General features: G+C 35.3%; 1 protein-coding gene across 2 annotated transcripts in view; it reads left to right on the top strand.

Moving 5' to 3' along the window:
• The window catches only part of LOC373230 (myosin VI), a 60,792-nt gene extending 41,815 nt beyond the window's left edge, over positions 1-18,977 (top strand). The window contains exons 24-29 of one of the 2 annotated variants that reach the window (XM_030995391.1): positions 6,525-6,617; positions 8,401-8,589; positions 9,802-9,902; positions 10,782-10,922; positions 11,410-11,631; positions 13,178-18,977. In XM_030995391.1, the coding sequence (XP_030851251.1) occupies positions 6,525-6,617; positions 8,401-8,589; positions 9,802-9,902; positions 10,782-10,922; positions 11,410-11,631; positions 13,178-13,371 (940 nt within the window). In that variant the 3' untranslated portion in view covers positions 13,372-18,977. 2 annotated transcript variants of the gene reach the window in all.
• The last annotated feature ends 3,593 nt before the right edge of the window (positions 18,978-22,570 follow it).

The raw sequence follows: 22,570 nt of genomic DNA on the forward strand, positions 1-22,570 counted from the left end.
TTTAATTTTATAAGGAAAATCAGTTATAAATAAGAAAACTGAGGATAAAGATTTGTAATGATATAATTAAAAAGTAACGCAATTTTTTAGGAGTCTCTGGATGGTTTGCAACTTCGTGTTTCTGCTTTTTTTAAAAGTTTAATCTGGTCAGCCCGGTTTCGATGGCATGGAAAACTAGCTTTGCCCGATGTGAAACAGGCTTCTCGGCTACTCGGCGTGCGTGCGCAGTGATCTTTTAATTTTATAACGCACGGTGCCTAGACCACTCAGAAACACAGAAACACTATAAATTGAGACACATCGTACAGGGGCGCTCCTGAAACCGAATTTCCAATCCATTCAAGTAAATTGATATACAAATCTTATCACATTATCACTATTTGTAAGCAAACATTTAAGTGGGCTCTTTGTTAGTATCAATGCATAAAAATAGAACAATTGAAAAATTAACGTCTTTATTTAATATTATATATGGCCTATATAGGCCTATATATTACATACCTACATACATTATATTTCTTTTTTTATTCCTCCTTTTATTCTCTTTATGAGAATCTCCTAAAGAAGCGATAGGGGAAAGAAGTACTTTTGGCTTATTTTACTTTACTTGTAGGTAAACTTATTAGGTCTCTTGTTTTATTTGAAGCGACCTGTTCTATGGATATATAGTAGGATGGCATATTGAGCCTTCTGTGAAAACTTGAAAAGTATTCTTTTTGTTTCTTCTATTGTTTTGGTGTCTAAATCTGAGAAAAGCATTGCTCGTTCAATGATATACTTATTACAATAAAATATAAAATGTTCTTCTGTTTCACTGATGTTACAATAATCACAATATTCTGTTTCACTTAAACCCACTTTAGCCTTTTGTTGGTTCAGTTGAAGAACACCCATTCTCAATCTATGTAATATTACTTCACTGTATCTGTTTACCTTGATTGATATACATGAATGATTCTCAAATCGTTTTAAAGGTGATTCTATCGTTTTCCATCTATCTTCCCCAATTTCTCGTACTCTTTTACTCAGTATTGATTTCAGTTCTTGTACATTAAGATCATTGTTAATTTCTATGTTTTTCTTTAATGCTCTCTTAGCAAAACTATCTACTACTTCATTCCCTACTAGTCCACAGTGAGATGGGATCCATTCTAGCGTTATGTTTATACCTCTATAATGAAGATGTGTTATTTTTATCAGTATTTCTATTACGAAATTTTCTTTTATCTGCGATTCTATTGCATTTATTGTACTCAGAGAGTCTGAAAGAATAACTATACCAACATAAATATTCAAGTTTTCAATCCAATCTAATGCCATAATAATGGCTACTTGTTCTGCCCTGTATGACGATGTGTCATTGTGTAATCGTTTCTGTTCATGAATTTTCATCGCTGGTACGTAGAAGCCTGCTGCTGCGTTGCCTCTTTTAGGATCTTTAGATCCGTCTGTGTATATATGTAGGTGTGTTTTATATCTAGTGTTTATTACTTCTAAAGATTTGGCTTTTTGATAGTGTGGGTTGTCATTCTTGCTGATTAAAGTATGTAATTCAGTGGAGATGGTGGGTGGAATGTAATGCCATGGTGGAAATGGTATTGGTCTGTTTTCTTCAACTTCATCCGATTCTTGAACTATTTTCTCGTTTAGAATTCTAAAACCAAAGGGCTTTTTTCTTTCTTTTTTTTAAGATTTTCATACTGCCAACAGTTGATTGTACATTTTCGGACTGGGTGTTCGGGAGTAGATTTCACTTTAAAATAATATCTATTCGTCAGCATTTTTCTCCTTATATCTAGTGGTTCTTCTCCTGTTTCTTTAAGCAGGGATTGTAATGAAGTTCCAATAGGGCCACCAGTTATAATTTTTAAAGCCTGATATTGTACTGAGTTCAACGTATTCTTTACTAAGTTTGAAGCTGAATCGTATGCTTCACATCCATAGTCAAATAGTGAACGTATTAATGCTTTATATACAATAAGCATAGAGTGGGAGTCATTTCCCCATGATATACCAGTTATTTTCTTCAAAATATTCAATTTTATTTTACATCTTTTTACTATATCCTGAATATGTGGTCTCCAACTTAATTTTTTATCAAACATTAAGCCTAGGAATTTGTGCTCCTGTACAAAAGGCAAGGGTACTCCTTCAAGATTCAGTTCACATTTTTTATTACTATTTGTAAATAGAAGCGAAACTGTTTTTTCATGAGATATTGAAATTCCCCAGTATTTAAACCATTCATTTAACCGATGTAGGTATGTTTGAACTTTGTCTTGAACAAACGTTTCATTTTTACCTGATTTCCATATAGCACAGTCATCTGCAAATAATGATAAATTCACTTCCTTTTCCAATGGTATATCATGCATCATAATGTTGAATAAAATTGGGCTAAGGGCACTTCCTTGTGGTAATCCATTGGCTAGGGTAGATATTTTAGATAATGTCTGTCCATTCCTCACTTGGAAGGTTCTTTTCTGTAGTAAGTTCTGAATAAATGTATACATGTTTCCTTTCACTCCTAATTTGAGTAATTTATATAATAAACCATTGTACCACAACTTATCGTATGCCTTTGTTACATCTATAAAGCAGACTAGAGTATGTTCATGGTTCCCTAAGCTTTGCTGAATACTATTTTCAAGTAGTATAATATTATCTGTAGAGCTTCTTCCTTTTCTGAATCCGCTCTGTATGCTCGGAAAAATACTTTTATTTTCTAAATACCAATCTAGTCTTCTATAAACCATCTTTTCCAATATCTTTATAAAGATGGGAGTTAATGTTATTGGTCTATACGATGATGGTTTTTGTGGATCTTTACCTGCTTTTAGTATCGGTATCAAGATTCCGTGTTTACACTGTTGGGGGATGTTTCCACTTTTCCAAATCTTATTCATAATTTTTAACATTTTATTTTTAATCTGTACTGGTAACTTCTTGTAGATTTCATATCCAATTTTATCTTTTCCTGGTGCTGTATCTTTTTGATTTTTCAGGACTTGATTGAATTCTTGCATAGTAAATTTTTGATTCAAAGACTGATTTCTACGTTGTTCTTGATCGTCATTTACATTTTCTTGCATAATATATTCTTTAACTATATTTTCGGCTTCATTGTTTATTATTGTACTCTCACTAATATTTTCAAAATGATTAGCCATCACATTTACAACCTCTTGAGGATTTATTATTTCTTTCTCTTCGTATATTATCGATTTAATGTTTTTATTTTTCTTATTAGTCTTACTATTTTCTATTTTACGTATCATATTCCAAATGTCTGTCATTGATGTGAAACGAGTCATTTCCTTACAATAGGTGATCCAATAGTCTCGTTTTGCTTGTCTTTTGATCTTTTGTGCTTCTGCTTTCTTTATCAGGTAATCTTCTACATACTCTCCAGTTTTTCTTTTCTCTGCTATATATCTTAGGTGATTTCTTTCTTTTATACTTTGTGAACATTCCTTGTTCCACCAGGGAACAGGATTTTGTCTTCTTTTTGATTTCACTTTTCCTAGACGTATCATTATGTTATTCAAAGTTTCTACAAATATAATGTAAGCTTCTTCTACATTATGTTCGTCTATATTTATCATCTCTTCTTCACATGCTTGTTGGAATGTTTCCCAATTAATATTAGCAAGTGACCAATTTATTTCTTCCGGATCAATCTTTGGAAGATCATTTTGATTTCCTATTTCTATCAATATAGGAAAATGATCACTTCCTAAAGTGGTAGATTCTACGCTCCAAGAAATCTTATGGGAAATATTAGGAGATGAAAAGCATAAATCTAATGCTGAACGCTTTGTCGTTCTATGGTCAATTCTTGTACCTTCCCCAAGGTTACAAATCGTAAAATCATGTTTCAACATGTATTTTTCGATTATTTTTCCATTTCCGTCGGTCTTGTCACTACCCCATAAAGTATTATGTGCGTTAAAGTCTCCTAATATAATTTTTCTTTTAGCTTCTTTTGCATTTTTTGTTATATTATCCAATATCTGTGGTGTTATCTTTTTACATGGGTTATAAAAGTTCACCACTGTGTATATACATTGATTGAAATATATATTCACCGTTTGACATTCTATGTCTTCATGTTCTGTAACTTTGTTATGTCCTAACGAATTATGGAAGTATATAGCACATCCACCTCGTATGCCTGTTTTTCTATTTCTATAAACTCCTTCATAATTATTTATATCAAAATTTTCGTTTTCTAATAGCCAAGTTTCTTGCACGCAAATTAAATGAATTATTTCTTGTCTATTATTAATGTGAAGTCTCAGTTCGTCTCCGTGACCATTTATGCCCTGCGCATTCCATTGCAGTATATTTAGGGTCACGGAGGCGAACAGACTAAAATACCAGGTCAATAACATTTTGTTCATTTAACATTTCTTTAGTGAGATTGAAAAATTTGAGAGCTGCTCCTACAATCAGGCTTATTGGATTATCTTTCTTTTGATTAAAATTTGCAAGAATATATACAATAAATGAAATTATTTCTTCATTACTGGCATTGACAACGAAGTTTTTCTCATTTTTACAAACTTCTCCTCCTTCATGAACATACTGCGTGGTTCCAGAATAATCTTGGTGTGCAGTATTTTCTTTCGTATTTCTGTTTTGTTGTCTGCCTTCGCTTTGTTTTAGTTGTTTGGGATAAGTTTTAATTTCCTTCTCAGATTCTTTTATCTGGGGTGTTTGTTTGTTTATCTGTACCGGAAAGTCTACCGCTTGTCTTTCTTGTGAAAGAGGAGCGTGTTGGATTTGGTTTGTATCCATTGCTTGATCTTGATCATTCTTCCAAACTTTGGCAGCTTGAGCATAGCTTACTTTTTTTTCTATTTTGATTCTTTGCACTTCTTTTGCTTTTTGGGCTTCTTGACATCCCAAATATGCCGCAGAGTGTTCGCCTCCACAATTAACACATTTTGGCGTTTCTTTGTGGGGACATTCGTCGAAGGAGTGCGTCTCCCCACAGCGAACACATCTTGGCATGGATTGACATTGTGCTATTCCGTGGCCGAAACGTTGGCATTTGAAACATCTGAGTGTGGGTGGAAAGAATTGTTTAACCTTAAATAATTGGTAACAAAACGTTATTTCAGAGGGGAGGTTGGTGCTGTCAAATGATAGAATGATATTCCTAGTGGGAATTGGTTCTTTTATTTTGTCTTCTCTTCCTTGAGAACCATTTTCTTTTTTGTCATTTCTTCTACTCATCATTCTTTTAACCCCCACAACTTTCTGTTTAGTCAGTTCATTTTGGATTTCTCGTTCTGTCATTTCGATGGGGATACCATATATCACTCCTTTCACCCAATTTCTCAACTCTTCCACCTTCACGGGGATATTTCCGATGTTTTCAATTTCTTTCACACTTCTCATTTGCTTGAAGTTTTTACACTTTACCATGATTCCATTCCTTACATGCTTCACGAATTCCACTGGATTATTGCCCACCACTGCATGTATAGCTTTAGCTATCACTAGGAGATTCAGATTGTTTAGATTTTTCGTTTTGTCTATTGGGACTAAAAAGCATTTTAAGTCAGGTGGTTTGGGGGTTGAGAAAGTATCATTTTCTTTATCCGAATTCGAAGTATCGTGCATTTTAAGTGTTTCCACTTCTCTACTTTCTTTTCTTCGTCTTTTTGCTGATTGTTTTTTCCCTGGACTGACAGTCATAAAATCATCTTCTGTTTCGTTGCCTAATTGCTCCGGAGCGGAGGCCGCCATGGTTGCAGTGACGTGGCGCCACTACAAAAAGGCGGGAGTTTCAAAAAGATTCGATAGTTTTTAACAGTGTTAGTATAAACAATTTGCCCACAAAATGTCTGCTTACCTTTGTGATTCCTTCTTGCGATGTAGGTGTTCACTAGATATTCCAAATAATATGTGATATAAAGGAGATTTTCTATTGTAAATCCTGATATTTCCTAAGTGTAACAAATTTGCGTCCACGCCCTATCGCGAGCGCCCTCTTCTTCCTTTACTTTTGGAGAAAAATTAGATTAACATCTATGTGCACCATGTATCAAAATGTCCTCTTCCTTCCTCCACAGCAGGGCTGTGGAGCTGGGGGGTGTTTCACAAAGATCCTAAGTTGAACTTATCTCTAAGTTGGACTTAACAATTATGGAAAGCCGTTAGCATCTATGAAAATATTTTGTAAAAGTTATTTCAAAAGGCAAAAAATGTTGATTCAAATCATTCATATTTTCTATTATCAAGGAATTTTCATGTTCGTGATGTGGAATTTATGAAAAGTCTAAATTACTGAAATTGTTGATTTTTAAAATGTTTTATTTTAAGCTACAGATGGCTCTCCATACTTTTTAAGTCCAACTTAGAGTTAAGTTCAACTTAAGATCTTTGTGAAACACCCCCCAGGAGTATTAATTCAAGCAGACGTATGGTAATTCTATCATCATATCATATGAGTTGTATAACAGCAGAATGTTTCCTTAATTTCTTTGTGTGTTATAATTTTGCCAATTTGATAGGGAGGAGCAGGAACGCCGTGACTATGAATTAGCCCAGCGTCTCTCGGAGGAAGCTAATTCTCAGGTTATCGCAGAGGAATCTCTTGTAGCTCGGTAAGACAAACATTCAATTTTAAACCACATTTCCTTTTTTTGAAATATTTGATTTACCCTAAATTGTTTGATGAAAAATGTGCATAAATTATTTTGTGCAAGGACCTCTGTGTACAAGTGCATGTACGTTTAGATATATTCCAATGAGCCTTTTTCATACGAACAGTACATTGTGACTTTTAATTAAAACTTCTGTAAGAAGCGCTTTTGCTTAACTATTAAAATGAACAGTGATGCATTAGTTCTCTTTAGAAGACACAGATTAAATTATAGCATCTGAAAATTGATTTACTGTAACAAAATATATTCATACCCTTAATTCTGCTGTTGCATTGCTGACATTAAGTTGAGTGCATATCTCCATGCTTTGTTTAAGGCGGTGCTTGCTCTATTCTTGATCCATTTCTTCCTCATTTTAAGCGAATCAAAATGTTCTTTTAATAAAGGTTTGCAACTTTGCATGGGGAGGTAGATGAGTGAGGAAATCTTGATTATGTCCTTACAAGGACTGGGATATTCTTTCTCGGAGAGATGTGTTAGTTCTTAAAGGCACACTGTCATACTTGTAGCTACTTGCTCCCTCTATATAGAAAACTTCCCAAATCGGTGCCTGTTGGTCCCCCATGATCCTCTTTTTGTTATGTTAAATGAGAGCCAAGTTAATGAGATAGCCACCTGTCACAGTGACCTCGCTGGCTCGCTGGGCGGTCTAATCCCTTCTGGCTGAAGTAGTAAAGCCTGCCTTTAAAAAAACTGTTGTGTAATTCTTTTGGGGTTATACTTCTGACAATATTTTTTTTTAGATCTTTCTCTTTCTTTGAAAATGATCTAAAAATTCATTGTCAGAACGATATAACCACAAAATAATTACACAACAGTTGCTTTAAAAACCAACACGTCTTTCCAAGAAGGAATACCCCAGTCCTTATATAAAGGGCTACACACATGGCATACGTGTTTCAGTTTTCCTCACTCATTTATGCAAATTGTCAAAAATTAAGGGTATGCTGTGCAAGTAATACACCCAATGGTTACCGTGACTGTTATAGTTTCACACCATAAAGGACCCTGTTAATAGTGTCAACCTGTTTTTAAAGGATAAGCCACTTTGCATGCCTGTGATGTGTATTGCTAAATCACAACTGTGCTTTTAACTACTGCTTGCTCAACCATATTTGTGTGCAGTTTTAACTTCTTTAAATGTAAAGGTTTTAAAAAGGGCGGTCCAATTTGACCAGTGACTAAACTTATATGAAATTTATGTGGAAACAAAATGGGATATCCTATCAACTCACGATTATTGCTGCTGAATGTTCCACCCCAGGTGCTAGTGAATTTTTAACAAATGTTTTCTTGGATTTTTTAGCACATCCAGTACTTTTTCCCCAAAAAAATTATAGAGATCAACCTAGAATCGATTTATACCGTAGTCATAGTTATTGTTTTCCGTCAAATGTGACTGCCCTTTAAGAAACTTATTCATGATGACTGCATGCATTGCTCTTCATTGCAAATATATTATGTGGAAGCTTTTTCCTTGCTGGTATCCATTCATGCTTTAAATTGATTTTTGCTTTTTCCATGTTTTTCTTTTTGCTTTGATTTCAATTTGTCTACCCTTCATTGCCTGCCCCTTCACGCTCTATGTCGTCATCTATATTCATATAAATATATTCCTATATTCTACTCATTTCTGTACATTTCATTTCTATATGATGTCTATATCTATTTTCTTGATATTCAATTCATCCAATTATATTTCTTCTCAATGATACCACTAAAGAGCTCAAGCAAAAGTTGTAGAAACTGCCCCTCCCCGTGTAGAAACTGCCCCTCCCTGTGTTTCTCAAAATACATCTCCACCTAAATCTCGACCAGTATCTCAACATATAACTCAACCTAATTCTCCTTCTTCACCGCGACCTGAATCAGCAGCCGTACCTGAACCTCTATCTCCAACCCAAGGCATTTTGTATGCATTCTTTAAATTTATTATCCATATCATTAATGTGCATTCAAATATTGTATGCACGAACATTTTGATTTAGAACAAGTTGTGCTTTTTAACAAAATTGCTTAATAATGCTACTGGTGCGTATAAATTAACCACAAACCAGTAAGAAAAGGTTTTGTACTTTGCAATCTGCTTGTGGTAATATAGAATAACAATGTATTCATAGTTCAGAAGAGCCACAAAGTGCATCAGGGGTGGACATTTTTTTAAAGGCATATTCCTGTATATCGCATATATTTAAACACGAACAAAAGTAATCAACGATCTATTTTCATTCCCTCATACAATGATTTGCAGACATGTCTACTTTCAGTTGTAAAGGCGCGTTATAGGCTTTGGCTTTGGCCTTTTATATGTTGTATGTCGATGTTGTGTCTCCCATGCACTATCAAACAGTTGGTAGTCTAGATTGTATTGCTTTTTCTTCTTTCTTTCTTTTTTACTCAGCATTTGTCTTTCAAATTAGCAATTATGATTTATATTTCCTGTACTACCACTCAAAAAATTATCATTATGAGGGATTTGTCTAATTTCTTATGATAATGCATGCAGGACATTCTATAGAGACTCTGAATCAAAAATGCATGTTCCAATCCTGCAAATAATGTTTTTTTTTGTCAGTTTAACCACTTCAACCTGTAACTTTCATTATTCATATTATTCTTATGTATCTGCATAATGTAATATAATTGATTTGATCAAAGCCCCAATTTAATATCTTCTAGAAAAGGGAACAATCATAATGGCTGTTAATTCCATACATTATTTGTAAATGTATTCAAGATTTATGGAGAAAAAAATGGCAACAATAATGAATAACCAAATCAACCTCCACTGCACTAATGTCCTTTGGTAAGGCATTAATCTACATTTGCCACTTAATACCCAGGAGAGAGATGGGTACCTGGTAGGATGACGAAAGCCATTGTGTTAGTATTATCCATATGCCCCACGGTGACCTTATAGTAGGAATACTTTCCAGGGAGTGGAAATGGTGCATATTGTGCATGAATAAATCCGATGACCAGGGTATTATTATCTGTAAAGCCCTTATTTCGTATTATTATTATTATTATTATCCAAGGGTACTAACATTCATTCCATGGGTTGATGTTCACCCTAACTCCCTTCCCATCATCTCATATCATAACGTATATTTAACCCTTCCAGTGCTGAGGCTACCGTTGTCCAAGCCGCCGCTCCAACCAAATCCCTTGATCTGACAACATGGAAGTATGCTGATCTCAGAGACACTATCAACACCTCAATCGGTAAGGTCTACTACATGTAGTAATCATAAATTAATTTTCAAAGAGTCAACCTGATTTTTGTTTTCCTTTTTTTTTTCATTACTTTTTGAAATTTTAAGTTCAAACTGACTTTTGGAACCATCTTCTTAAAGGGGGTGTAGCATGGCAAATGCTGGTTAACACCATCTATGAGTTCTTTTGGACAACAACACTTAAACGAATGGACTTGATTAACGATCAACGTTCCCCTCACGGTTTTGCGTATGTTGCAAGCAGGTGAATACTGTGGGCGCGTCGGCCATAGTTGTATTATACCTGATTCGTCCAGAGTCAGGCCACGGGAAAGACATGTAGTCTCGTAATGCTACATCTCCTTTAATGTAAGAATCAGTTTCTGTTTCAGAAGGTAAGAAAAGCTTTTATCAAGCCACTAATTGTAGAACAGCTACATTCTTTAGTATGGAAAATGTCAAGAAGACCTTCCTGCCCGACAAGGCCTCTTCAAAAAGGCTGAGGAAACAGAATAGGGTGATTTTTGTAATTGATATTGTTTCAACGTTGTTTATGGTTGTTATTTGGTTTTGTTTACTTTGGGGGGGGGGGGCGGGGGGCATTGAGTTTTTTTTTTCTTGGCCTTGGGGATTATCAAAGTATTTTAAGTATGTTTTGTACACAGAATATGCAGCTGTACATTAACATACTTTTGCCCTACAAGCTCATCACCATTTGTAACTGCCTGGTTTGTATGCAAGGTTATCCCAAATGGTTTAGAAACATCTGCTGTATGGATATTCATGTACATTATGTTTCTTGTGAATGCCAGACATTGCGCTCCTGTCTGTGTGCAAGGAGGAGTTCCATCGTCTGTATCTAATAATAATGTTTCTTTGTGAATGGTAGATATTGCGCTCCTGTCAGCCTGCAAGGAGGAGTTCCATCGTCGTCTCAAGGTCTACCACGCCTGGAAGATGAAGAATAAGAAGGTTGCCGCCGGCGACAAGGGCGGACCAGAGAGGGCTCCACAATCCATCTTTGAAAGTGGTTAGTACCCTATTCCAGTGGATATACTCACCCACAAATATTGTTTCTTTTCATTCACATATATACCTCCTCTTTAATGCATCTGATGCTTAAATTGTATTTGTCTCCAAAACAATGTGTCTACACTGTATAGATGACAGTAATGTTTACTTCAGTTTACCTGAATATTATAAATTGTTGATTCTCATGAACATTTGTAAGACGTCAAACTTCTTGCACCACAGATGGAAAGATTTTGATTGACAAAGACTTCCTCTTTTTGTAGTCTCTTCTTGTTAATTTTTTTTCTCAAGTTTATTATTATATGTCTTTAATGTATTGAATAATTACTATGTATATCGTGTATATTGCTTGGTTATTTCTTTTTATGGAAGTGTAGAAATAAATCAAATCAAATCAAATCATGGAAAATATATCATTGCATATAATTATATGCACACAAGATATATTTTATTATTAACGCTTTTCTCTCGCCCCATCTGCACAGCCCAACAATACAACCAGCTGGCACCCCCTCCGAAAGCCACCAAGGCTGCCCCAGCCAATCAGAACATCCAACGCTTCTTCAGGGTGCCTTTCTCCGTGACTGGGTCCACCGCTCAGGGTCAGATGCCCGAGAGGGGTTGGTGGTACGCCCACTTTGACGGTCAGTGGATCGCCCGCCAGATGGAGGTACACCCCACCAAGGTCCCCGTTCTTCTGGTTGCAGGTAATCTTTCAACTCAAGAAAAAAATTACAATATTCCAACAGCTACATATGAATTAGCTGTTCACTATGAAACAGCTTACCGGTAGCTATAATAGCTGTCTAAAAACTTAACATATTAATTTTGCTACTAGCTGTTTCAGAATGTACAGCTAAGATTCTACTTCTAGTTCTAGCTGTACCATCATGTATTGTAAACAGCTAAGCTACTAGCTCAGTAGCTGTTTCATAATGTACAGAGCAGCTTCTAGCTGTTCTAGCATGTAACAGCTAAACTTTTAGTTGTTCCAGATGGTAACAGCTATGTGAAGGCTAAAGTAGCTGTTCACCTTGGTAAACGTATGGTTATGATAATTTGATAATATTCTTGGTTTACATAGCAGTACATCGACGATGACATCAGATTCTGGCTTCCCCACGGTGTATGCTCATTCTCCACTCCCTGGGGAGCCCTTTCAGACCTGCCAACCAGTTCGATTTAGTGGCATTTCGTACGATTTTTAGAAACAAACACGACAGTACGATTTTCCTCGATTTTGAAGAAGAAAAACAATTTTTTTTTTTTTTTTGTGTGTTGCCATTTTCAATGGCAAAATGCCCATTCTGTCCTGTAAAGTATCCTACAAGCATCTCACATCGGCAATTTGGGGATTGTTCATTGGTTCATCGAACTCAACAGTGGTGACAAAATCATGCATATTCAACCAATGATCCTTAAAACAATTCTTCCCATATGTAAGAACTGTAAGAGGCATTGATCCGCGTAATATATAATAATATCCGTGTTTATTTTTAAGGAGACAACTTTTGGGAATAAAGAATACAGTTTTTGAACTCCAGAGGTTGGCAGGTCTGCACTTTATCCTGAAACCATGTTACAAATGCAGACAGTAGATGGTACACTACTACACATGTATATGTATGCACATTCTTCACTCCCTGGGGAACATTTCAGCCAGAAGCTATGTTACAGACACTGAGGCCCGAATTCACAAAGGAGGTTTGTCGACAAACCTTGGTTTCCGTGCGTCATATATCGCGTTTTGACGCGTTTTTACAAACTAGGTTTGTAAAAAACGCCTTGGTTTGTCAAGAAACCTCATTTGTGAATTCGGGCCTGACAGTGTCACATGGTGTGCGACACATGCTCTGTTGACGATTGGCCCTTGGTCAATTCATACACTTTTTAAATCCTGTACTGACCTGTACTGAAGCATGTCTGATGATGGCCTATTCGCAAGTCCTTGTGAATCAGACTTAATGATACTTTGGTGTCAATTTATATATACCAAATTAATGTAGCATGATAAAACATGTACTTTGTAATGTATGGGAAACCAAATGACCTTAAAACTTGCACGTGCCCTATTACAGTGATATTGTAAAGATGAGTCATAAAAGAGCCCCCAAAACTTGCATAGAGTTCAATGCAAAACAAAATAAAGAGTGTTATTTTCATGCAAGCAAGCTTGAAAAGATCAAGCCCCCAAAATGTTTAAAGTATTTTTTTCCCTGGTCTGACTGAATTATTTCCTCTCCTTCCTTCCAGGTAAAGATGATGAGAACATGTGTGAGATGAGTTTGGAGGAGACTGGGTTGACACGACGTCCCAACGCCGAGATCGTCGAGCGGGAGTTTGAGGAGCCCTGGAAGCGTAGCGGCGGTCAGCAGTACCACATGGCTGCGGTACGCAACAAGCAGGCTAGACCAACGTGGGCCACGCAGAGCTTAAAAGCTCGTTGATGGTAGATCAACTCCTAGGGAGAATGAATGAAGAAAATTTAAATGCCTTTGTGTATGTGGAACCTAAATGTGCACTCTGCTTCATGAGCCTTGTAATGTATTGAAATTATACCGTTATCAAAATTTAGTGCATTTTTGCAGTGAACCAAAAGGAAGTTGTCTGCAGTAGACTTTATTAGGAGTTTGACACCAAGAAACTTGTCTTGTTGTAGGAAAGTTATATTTCATGAAATAACAATGTAATTTTGTGAGTGAGAATTAGATCAGCTGTGAATTTTGTGGATCTTATCTCACTAGTTTGGGAGCAGTGGTGAAACAAGATGAACCTTGCAGTGGAGTTGGGTTTAATTGTCACCAGGGGGGTGTTTCACCAAACTTGTCATCAGTGACAAATGACAGTTGTTGTTATAAGCTACTGAAATCCTTGCTTCTGATTGGTTATCAACAGATTTGTCACTGATATTTATCATTTGCATTGAAAAAAGGCTTTGTGAAACAGGTCCCTGGTCTATGCCTTCAAATTGTACACACACATGTAGTAGTTGAAGAGACATGAGGCTCTTCCAGCACAGGTTTTCAAAGGTTTTGTTTTCATTCAGGGAGTATTCTTTATAAAGTAGGTAAATCCAGTGTATTTGAATATCAAAAGATGAAATTACAGAATTCTGACTAAATAAAATAATCAATATTAATATCATGAAAAGTGATTTGTATTTACAGATATATGGTTTAATGTGTAACTGCACAGAGAGCATCGCAATTTAGGTATTGATGAATAGTATGCAAGGGGGTAGTTATGATGATATGAATAAAACAATTATAAATAACATTGCACAATTGATTTTATCTTGCACACCTTGACGTCAACCCAAAGAAAAGATTTTAGATAACAATTACATTCCAAGGTGTATTGACAAAGGCATCTAGGGCACTTACTCGGTCATGCTGTATTTGTACTTTATGCATGTACATGTATGTGTTTTGTGCACATTCATTTACATTCTAAGATAAAGTCATACTTTTCTTCTTATGCGTGACTTTTGAAAGCGTTTCAGGACTTAACATTCCTTCTTTTCTATAATTCTGTATCAATTTCACATCCACGAACATTCTATACCGTATTCCAATTATTCAACAACTTTTGAAAGAAATGGGAGCGAGAATTCAATGCATATGCAGCAGTTGAAGCAAACTTGACCACTCTTTGTGCTGATCTATCTATCATTAGAGACATGCATCAACTGTAACATGTGGAGGTAGTATACTATACAGTTGTCTTTCTAAACGGAGGGATAAGCGCTGAAAAGAAAATACATGTTCTGTAAAACCTGTCTATAAAGACCACCCAAGGTAGACAAGAAAAGTACATGTACTGTTTCCATGAGAACCTTTTTTCAAGGGAAACAAAAAATGTGGTCTTTGTGGTCACTAAAGCCGGTTTGACTGTATTAGGATAAAAGGTGGTATAGTGATAGGCTTGCATTCATGTACACATTTGTTATCATTTTTATGGCATGGCATTTCTACCTTTTCCAAGAAAGCATTGTACTTGGATACCTCAATCAGGATTTCATGATAACAATTTGGGGCATTTGATATCTAACTATATCATTTTTTTGTTTAAAGTTGAGTTATTCCTACAGGCTTGTAATTTTGATGTTTTTTGTGTTTTTCGAAACTCAAGAATGAAAAGTGGATTGATCGAATTAATCCCATGGTTGAATACTTTTAGGAGTAAGCTTCGATCAATGTCACTTTCTAGAAAAATGGGGACAAATCAATTTCGCATACAGTACTTGAAAACACACAAGACTTGGTATGGGTCTGAATAATTTAGTTTGTTCAGAAGAATTACATATGCATGTATACACAGGCTTCTCTACTTGGCATTGTTTACCCTAGGTAAAAATTGAAAAAGGTATGGCTTTCCGGTATCCCGGCCAGGAGGTGATTCGAAAAGACAAAACTAATTTGACTTTAAACAAAAAAGTATCCCCCATAAGTTTCATACTGTGTATGAGCACGAATGGTGTGTTATGCACCAACGAGAACACTGTGTACCGGTATGCATTCTCTTTGTAGCTGTATTCTCTTGATGTTAAATGTCTTTCACAAACTCACAAAGTGTCGTGCAGCAAGTGCTTACAGACCAAGTGTAATTTTTTAGAAAAATCTTTGCTCGTCTTTCACAAATCTACATCTACACATTTGTATTTAACAGCTAGATGATAAATTTCATATACATTGTATCTCATGTTGGGAAACTGCAATATGTTTTATTGCAGTTTTGTGACGAAGTAGAGTGTTTATTTGTTTACGAATACCATTTTACACCAGCCTTGATAACTACGAGTGTACAAGTAATATAACCAACAAAATCTGTAAAAAAATAATTTTCGTCACAATCGGTCACTTTAGCTTTGAAGTCAATAGATACTTTATATTTTGATGCACATACATAATGTGCCTGCCATTTGTGCCCAATTTCAAATCAATAGATCTGTCCTACGGAAGACTTCTTGAGGCCAAGTCAAGAAATATAAAACTTAAATCATTCAATTATGTTTTTTGCATAGAATCATAGAATTTAAGTACATACCAGTTTAAAAGTTTCAAGCTTAGTTGGAAGTAATCCGGTGCACAAATATGGAATACGTGTACATGTAGTGGTGCATATGGGTTTTGACATCATTATGGTTTAAAGCTTGCTCATTTATTCCTTGAAATATTGATATTTGGTTTTCATTTTACATACTGAATATAGATAAAGTCAGTCTATTTAGCAGTAAGGAATTGTTTCTTTCCAATCAGCTAGCATGCTGCATGTTAACATCACTACATTGTTTCATATCATAGAATAGAATGTTTACTAAAAATGTTGTAAATTTGTACTATTGTTATTAGAGTATGCTTCTTTTCAGAGATTATTTTGTTTTCCATGTCTTAAAGCTTTAATTTTATTTGCTAACATATTATGTGTAGTTACGAAGAAAATTCTTCATTGGAATATTTCATGTTTATGCATATCCAGTTCCCAAAATAATTTAGGAAAAAAAAGATTTAAAAATATGGGACAAAATTCAAGATGAAAAAGATACGTGTTGTATAAAAGCCACTGCAAATATGTCAACATTTGTAGATGCATTTTGACAAATTATAGATTGCTTTTTGCTCGTTTGCCAAGTATCATGGGAATAGTAGGCCTACAAGTTGTGTGGCACACTGTACAAGTAAAGAAAAGTAAAATGGATGTTTGTTACGTCAGATATGTGCAATATTTTATTGCATGCTGGCACTCTGTCTCTGTGCTTCAAATTGTGCAAACTGTTTCAAAGGAACTTGATGTCTAATTGCAGAGTGCTACATATCTGAATATATGCTAGAGTTATCATGACAATACTCCTGTGCCTTTGAACAAGAAGTATTTTTTTTTTTTAGAGGATGTACAATTCATGTAATGGTACTGCATTGTAACACACCAAATTACTACATACATGTACCGGGTATATAGTCATCAATTTTGATTCTCTGGGAATTTATATCGGAATAATGTTACATTATACCTAATAGAAATTCCACTGGGACAGCAATTCAAATACAATTAATAAACTGCAAGCAGAAGATAGTTATTTGCAAACACAGAATAATTTATTTTTTATGAATCTGGGTCCCATTGAACAAGTGTTAATTTTATAACATTCTTCTCAGTGGGATGTCCATGCGTCTAGAAATACGACTTTTGCGAGAAATTGTCGACTTCTGCGATTGGCAGGCACTACACCTTTAGAAATTAGATGTACGTATAGCTTATAGTTGGACATACATGTATTGTGCCTTGGTGGTCGCTTGCCCATTATAATAGATGTATTGAAAGTAGCAATAGAATGTATTTGTATTCAAATTTGGTGCATACATATTGCACTTGCTGCAATGACAATTCAAAATGTTCATCTCGTGTTCATAGTGATATTATTCATCTTATACAAGGCAAACTGTATGCATATATATTGAAAATCATGTTTGAATTCATTAGTTCGTACCCAGATATAGTATTATATTGTATTCAGCAGCACTATACGCATAGAGCACCTGACTATGAGGAGAATACCATGTGAATGAATTCTATTTATTATAACTTTATCAAATGGTAGTACTTAATCAGCGTCTTTCACTAAATCAATACGTAGATATTTAGAGAGAATTGATGAATATTGCTTAAAGCGTCACTAATCAATATATTTTATACACTAGTTATTGATATACATATTGTATTTGTGTGTGTGAGGAGGCTAGCCTTGCAGTATAGTGCCTTGTCAAGAGTTTTGATGGGCAGCGACTTGTGCAAAGTAGATTATAATTACATTTAGGTTTTTGCAAAATAGATGTGGCAATGTACGGATAGGCAAGATTTGTGTAGATTTGTAGGAATGGTAGAAGTATCAAAGTCACTAGTTTTCATCCACATCTCAAACTCATTTTGAAATGTAGTTTCAAAGATTGAGAATAGAAATAGGGCCTACATTTTTCACATTTACCTAATATGGTTTGGTTGTAGGCAACAATTTATGATATGTTGGGCAAGGCATGATCAAGACAATTCCCATGACATGTAACTTGCTGCAATGGCAATGGTCAAGCTCAGCTGTAATGCTCATCTATAGGCCTATGCCTTAAATACAAGTACTGAATTTTGGGCTACGCTTGTGAGAATTGGTCACTTGATTCAGATGCAAAATTAAGTTAGTTACTTAGTATTCAATGTTTGCACTGAAAATATGACAGTTGATGTGATTCAAGCCTCGACGGAAGTCCACTTGAAGTATTTGTTGCAATGTAATGCTTAGAATATCAGTATGATTTATAGTGCATATGGCAATACCAAGTACATGTAGCAAGTGTGTACAATCTACTATGTAGATGTATTTGTGAAAAGGCAAGCCTTAATGTACATCGATCTGGTTAATTCATCTGTTGATTAGATGGGAATGCTTTTTTTTTTTTAATAGAGTACTTTACTACAATTGATTGATACAGCTTGTAAAATTCCAAAGTGTTTGCCTTTGTGTTGAGAGTTCTGGTACAAGTTAGAATAATGTTAATTGTACATTCAAGTTACTACTTATTTCTCTTGTTAATTGTAGGTCGACATTAACTTAAAAAGTAATGTAATTGCATTCAGGTATGGACATTTATTTTATAGGACACAAGGATATAAACATTGGATGTACATGATATGTACTCCAATGAATTAATTATTCTAGAATGTGACACAGGTGGAGTTTGGATGGCCTTTAGTTTACTAAACAGTCGGGTAAGTGCATGTCACAATAGATATAAAATGTGCCACAGGTTTGTGTGTGGTGTCTTCGAGTGTGTTATTAAAGGGGTAACATTGAAAACAGGGAAATTTCCCAATTGTTGGGCATCATTCTCTGAGATCTGGAAATATACCCCGATTTCGACACGCTTTTTTGAGGTTTCCCAATGTGAAGACGAAATACATGTAAACAAATATTTTTGGCTCGTGTGACATGCACTTCAACCGTTTGGATTGGTGTTTCACATTAGATATCTAATAAAATTGCGCTCTAGCACCACACAAGCAACTACTCGTATTCTCTTCCTTTTTATTTCACACTCCCCTTTCTTTCTTCAATGCATGTCCAACATTGTATAAATTTGCATCAAACTACATTTTGAGGTCCCAACAGATTCAAGTTCGTAATTAGGATTTGCGCATGGGCAGATAAGGGTCATTTGTACCCAAATTGTATACTTGGATTGTACAGGTGGAAGTATTCTTCCCAAGAGCAAAGAAAAGCACCTCCATCACTTTGGCAGTGATTATTCTAAAATGCACACGTGGGAAGTATCCATTGTGTCAAAGATCTGTGGATATTTACGAACTCGCTTATTGTACATGTATTCATTTACTTTTAGATGGAAGGCAGAATAAGTGAAGGCAGAATAAGTGAAGGGAGAGGATGAAGAAATAAATTCACAAAACAAAGCAGACACATGATGCAAGGTCATATTTTGTAAGATTTTAATATGAACTACATTTATATACAGCAACACTTTAACACAACCGGTCAACGACATTTCCTGCCTCTTGAATATTGCTGATGGGTTTCCGATTTCAAGATGTATTATGTTTATGGGTCCCCCATACATACTAGGTGTAGGACAAACAAAAATTGTTTTCGAAAGTTGAAATTGTCATCAAATTGGAACTTGCACATTGTAAAATTGAAGCGAGTCATATTTATTTTGGGCAACTTTTATGATATTTCAAATACTATCCTTACAGATTTTCGTTTGGTTAGGGGGGGGGGGGCATAGGTCAAAAAGTGAAAAAAAATTGGAAGTGCAGAGTATTTTTGCAAGAAAACTATTTCGTTCCTGTTTTCACGAAGTGACGGTAGTGAGGAAAATCTGCACGCAAATTGAATGCGATTTTCATTCACTACCGTTACTTCGTGAAAATAGGGACGATTTGAAAGAATATCAAACTTACTTTAAAAGGTGAAATTCAAGTTTACAATGTGCAAGCTTTTGTCTCATACAAGTTTCAATTTTTATTAAGCATACATGCTTAAAGTGTACCAATCTCCTAATAAAAACATCACCAACATACAGAACAAATTTATTTTGATGATTGGTACAATTTATCATTTTTTTTCTACACCCAATGTTTCTATCGTTGCCTGGGAATCCATGTAATATGAAAAGCTATATATCTTGATAACAGGAACCAATCAGCAAATACCACTTTCATTTTCAGTGACCCCAAATTAGTCTAGTTTAACTATTTTAGAGGCATTTTGGCTACTGACCAGTTTAGACATCGTAGCATAACAATATAACAATATGCTACAATGTCTTAATTCCACCCTGCACAATATATGATCTGACTGCAATCCCATTTTCAAAGAAATTGCAATTGCGTTCAATATGGATATTTATTAAATACAATCCTCTTCATTGCGGTTCTGAGTAATGATATCAAAATGCTAAATAGGTTTCAAATTGTTTCAAATCTGGTTTGCCCTTAATATTGGAATCGAAGCTTGCAATCACAAGGAATTAGGATCAAATTATTAAGTACAAAGCAATTCAGAACCTCGATCATTAAGGTTTTTACATAATTAAGTGCAATTGCAAATTCTTTAAAAATTGCATTGAAGCCAGATCAAGTTGTATACCGTGGGCTGGGTGGGGGCTAGTCTGACCTCATCAATGACCATAATTACATTTACATGTTGATTGAAGGAAAATAATATATCATTCCCAAAGTGCCCCTGCTTATTCAATGTGTAAAAGCTGTTGGCAATTGTTGCTTGTTTATTGAGTTTCACATGACTAACCTCAAAGATAATATCTGACAAAGGAAATTACCTTGTTACATCAGGGTAAAAAAAAAGAATATGAAGAGCTGGGACCAGCAAAATCACCTTGATATAACAGATACCTGGTTATATCGGAGCTCCTTATACCAAGGTTTCTCTGTATTGATTCATTGATGTCAATTACTGCCCTCATGAATTCATTTCCATTAAAAATAATTGGGGGGGGGGGGGGACATTACCAACAGCCTTTTCACACACAGCTAAAATTCTATAAACATGACTAGTATAAACGTGTAACGAACGTGTTTAAACTAATCACGAGCCTTTCACACACAGAAATTTCGTTGCGATCGTTAATAGTTTCGTGATTAACTACTGCTTGTAAAATGCGCAGTAGTGCCATTGCGCATTGAAGGTCATGTCATGTCAATCAAAGCGCACACTCCATCCAGTTTAAACACGTTTAAACACGAATTTCCTTTCACACACAAAATGTCAAGCTCTCTAGATACGAACTTCGTATCTGCAGCCTGCTTTTAGGGGCGTATGGATCGCGACTTCGTATCTATCCCAACATCGTATAAACGATGTTCACACTGGGAAATTTTGTCTATAAACATGTTTAAAACTGTTGAGTGATTCTAATCATCTCTAGATACGATGAATTTTAGCTGTGTGTGAAAAGGCTGCAAGTATGGTGGACCAGAGATTAGTTGGGGTGCATGTGCCCCCCCCCCCCCCATTCTGAAATATTAAATCCCCAAAGTCACACATTTCAGAGCATAAGAGCACTTTTACAGACTTGTGCCCCTGGTAAATTTAATTATTTGATACAATAAACATCATTGAATAATACTGCTTGATATATATATCTTCAGTTCATTTTCGCATCAATTTGTTTTCAATCGTATGGTGTAAATCGTGTTGAATCATTACATTTCTTGTTTGGTAATAATTCTGCTACATTAATGAATTCATACATACACACAGTCAATAATGCAATCTCCCATTCAGTGAGATATTACCCTTTTTGATCTTGTAACAAGTGGAAAAGCCAAAACTCCTCTGGGTAACACTATGAATATGACGGACAAAGAAAGCGGACAAAATATACAGTTCCTCGGGTAGACAAAGGAACATCCCTTCACTGCTATTATGTTCAAAAGGTGAATATGCATGTGAGACCTGTTCTACACATGTTTACATAATAGCAGTGAAGGGATGTTCCTTTGTCTACCTGAGGAACAGTATATTTTGTCCGCTTTCTTTGTCCGTCATGTTCATAGCGTGAACACAGCATACAACAAGTGAATTCTCATGATGGTGTAGTACTTCATATATTACATTACTAGCCAGTTATTACAATATCAATATGGGGGAGTTTCCTCTATCTCTCATTCAATTCAATATAAATAAATATATCCAAGATGAATAAAACTAAAAGAAAACAATATATTATCCATGGGCTGCATTCTGAAGAGAAAAAACTTCTTAAAAAAAATGTTTGCAGTTCAAGTGTGAGCATTGATATCTCTCGTTATAGATCATATCGTCGCCTGGCTGGCAGAAGGGCGTTAGCTCAAATTTCAGGTAAAAAATGAAACTTAAAGCAGAAGGGCGTTAGCACTAAATCGCCTCAAACTTTTATAAAACTGACTTATTTCCGAGAAAAAAAATTGTGGCCGTGTTCTACTACAGCATTTCTATTAGTCTTTAATGTTTTAAACCAATTTTCGAGACAGAAAGCAGTTTAAATATAAAACAAATCTTTAAATGCGAATAATTCGAAAAGTAGTTTTCGAGTCGCTAACGCCCTTCTGCCACCCGGACGACGATATTTGAAATTGGTA

This window comes from Strongylocentrotus purpuratus, unplaced genomic scaffold, assembly GCF_000002235.5.
Source record: "Strongylocentrotus purpuratus isolate Spur 01 unplaced genomic scaffold, Spur_5.0 spur5_contig_853, whole genome shotgun sequence".
In the NCBI taxonomy this organism is placed as follows: domain Eukaryota; kingdom Metazoa; phylum Echinodermata; class Echinoidea; order Camarodonta; family Strongylocentrotidae; genus Strongylocentrotus; species Strongylocentrotus purpuratus.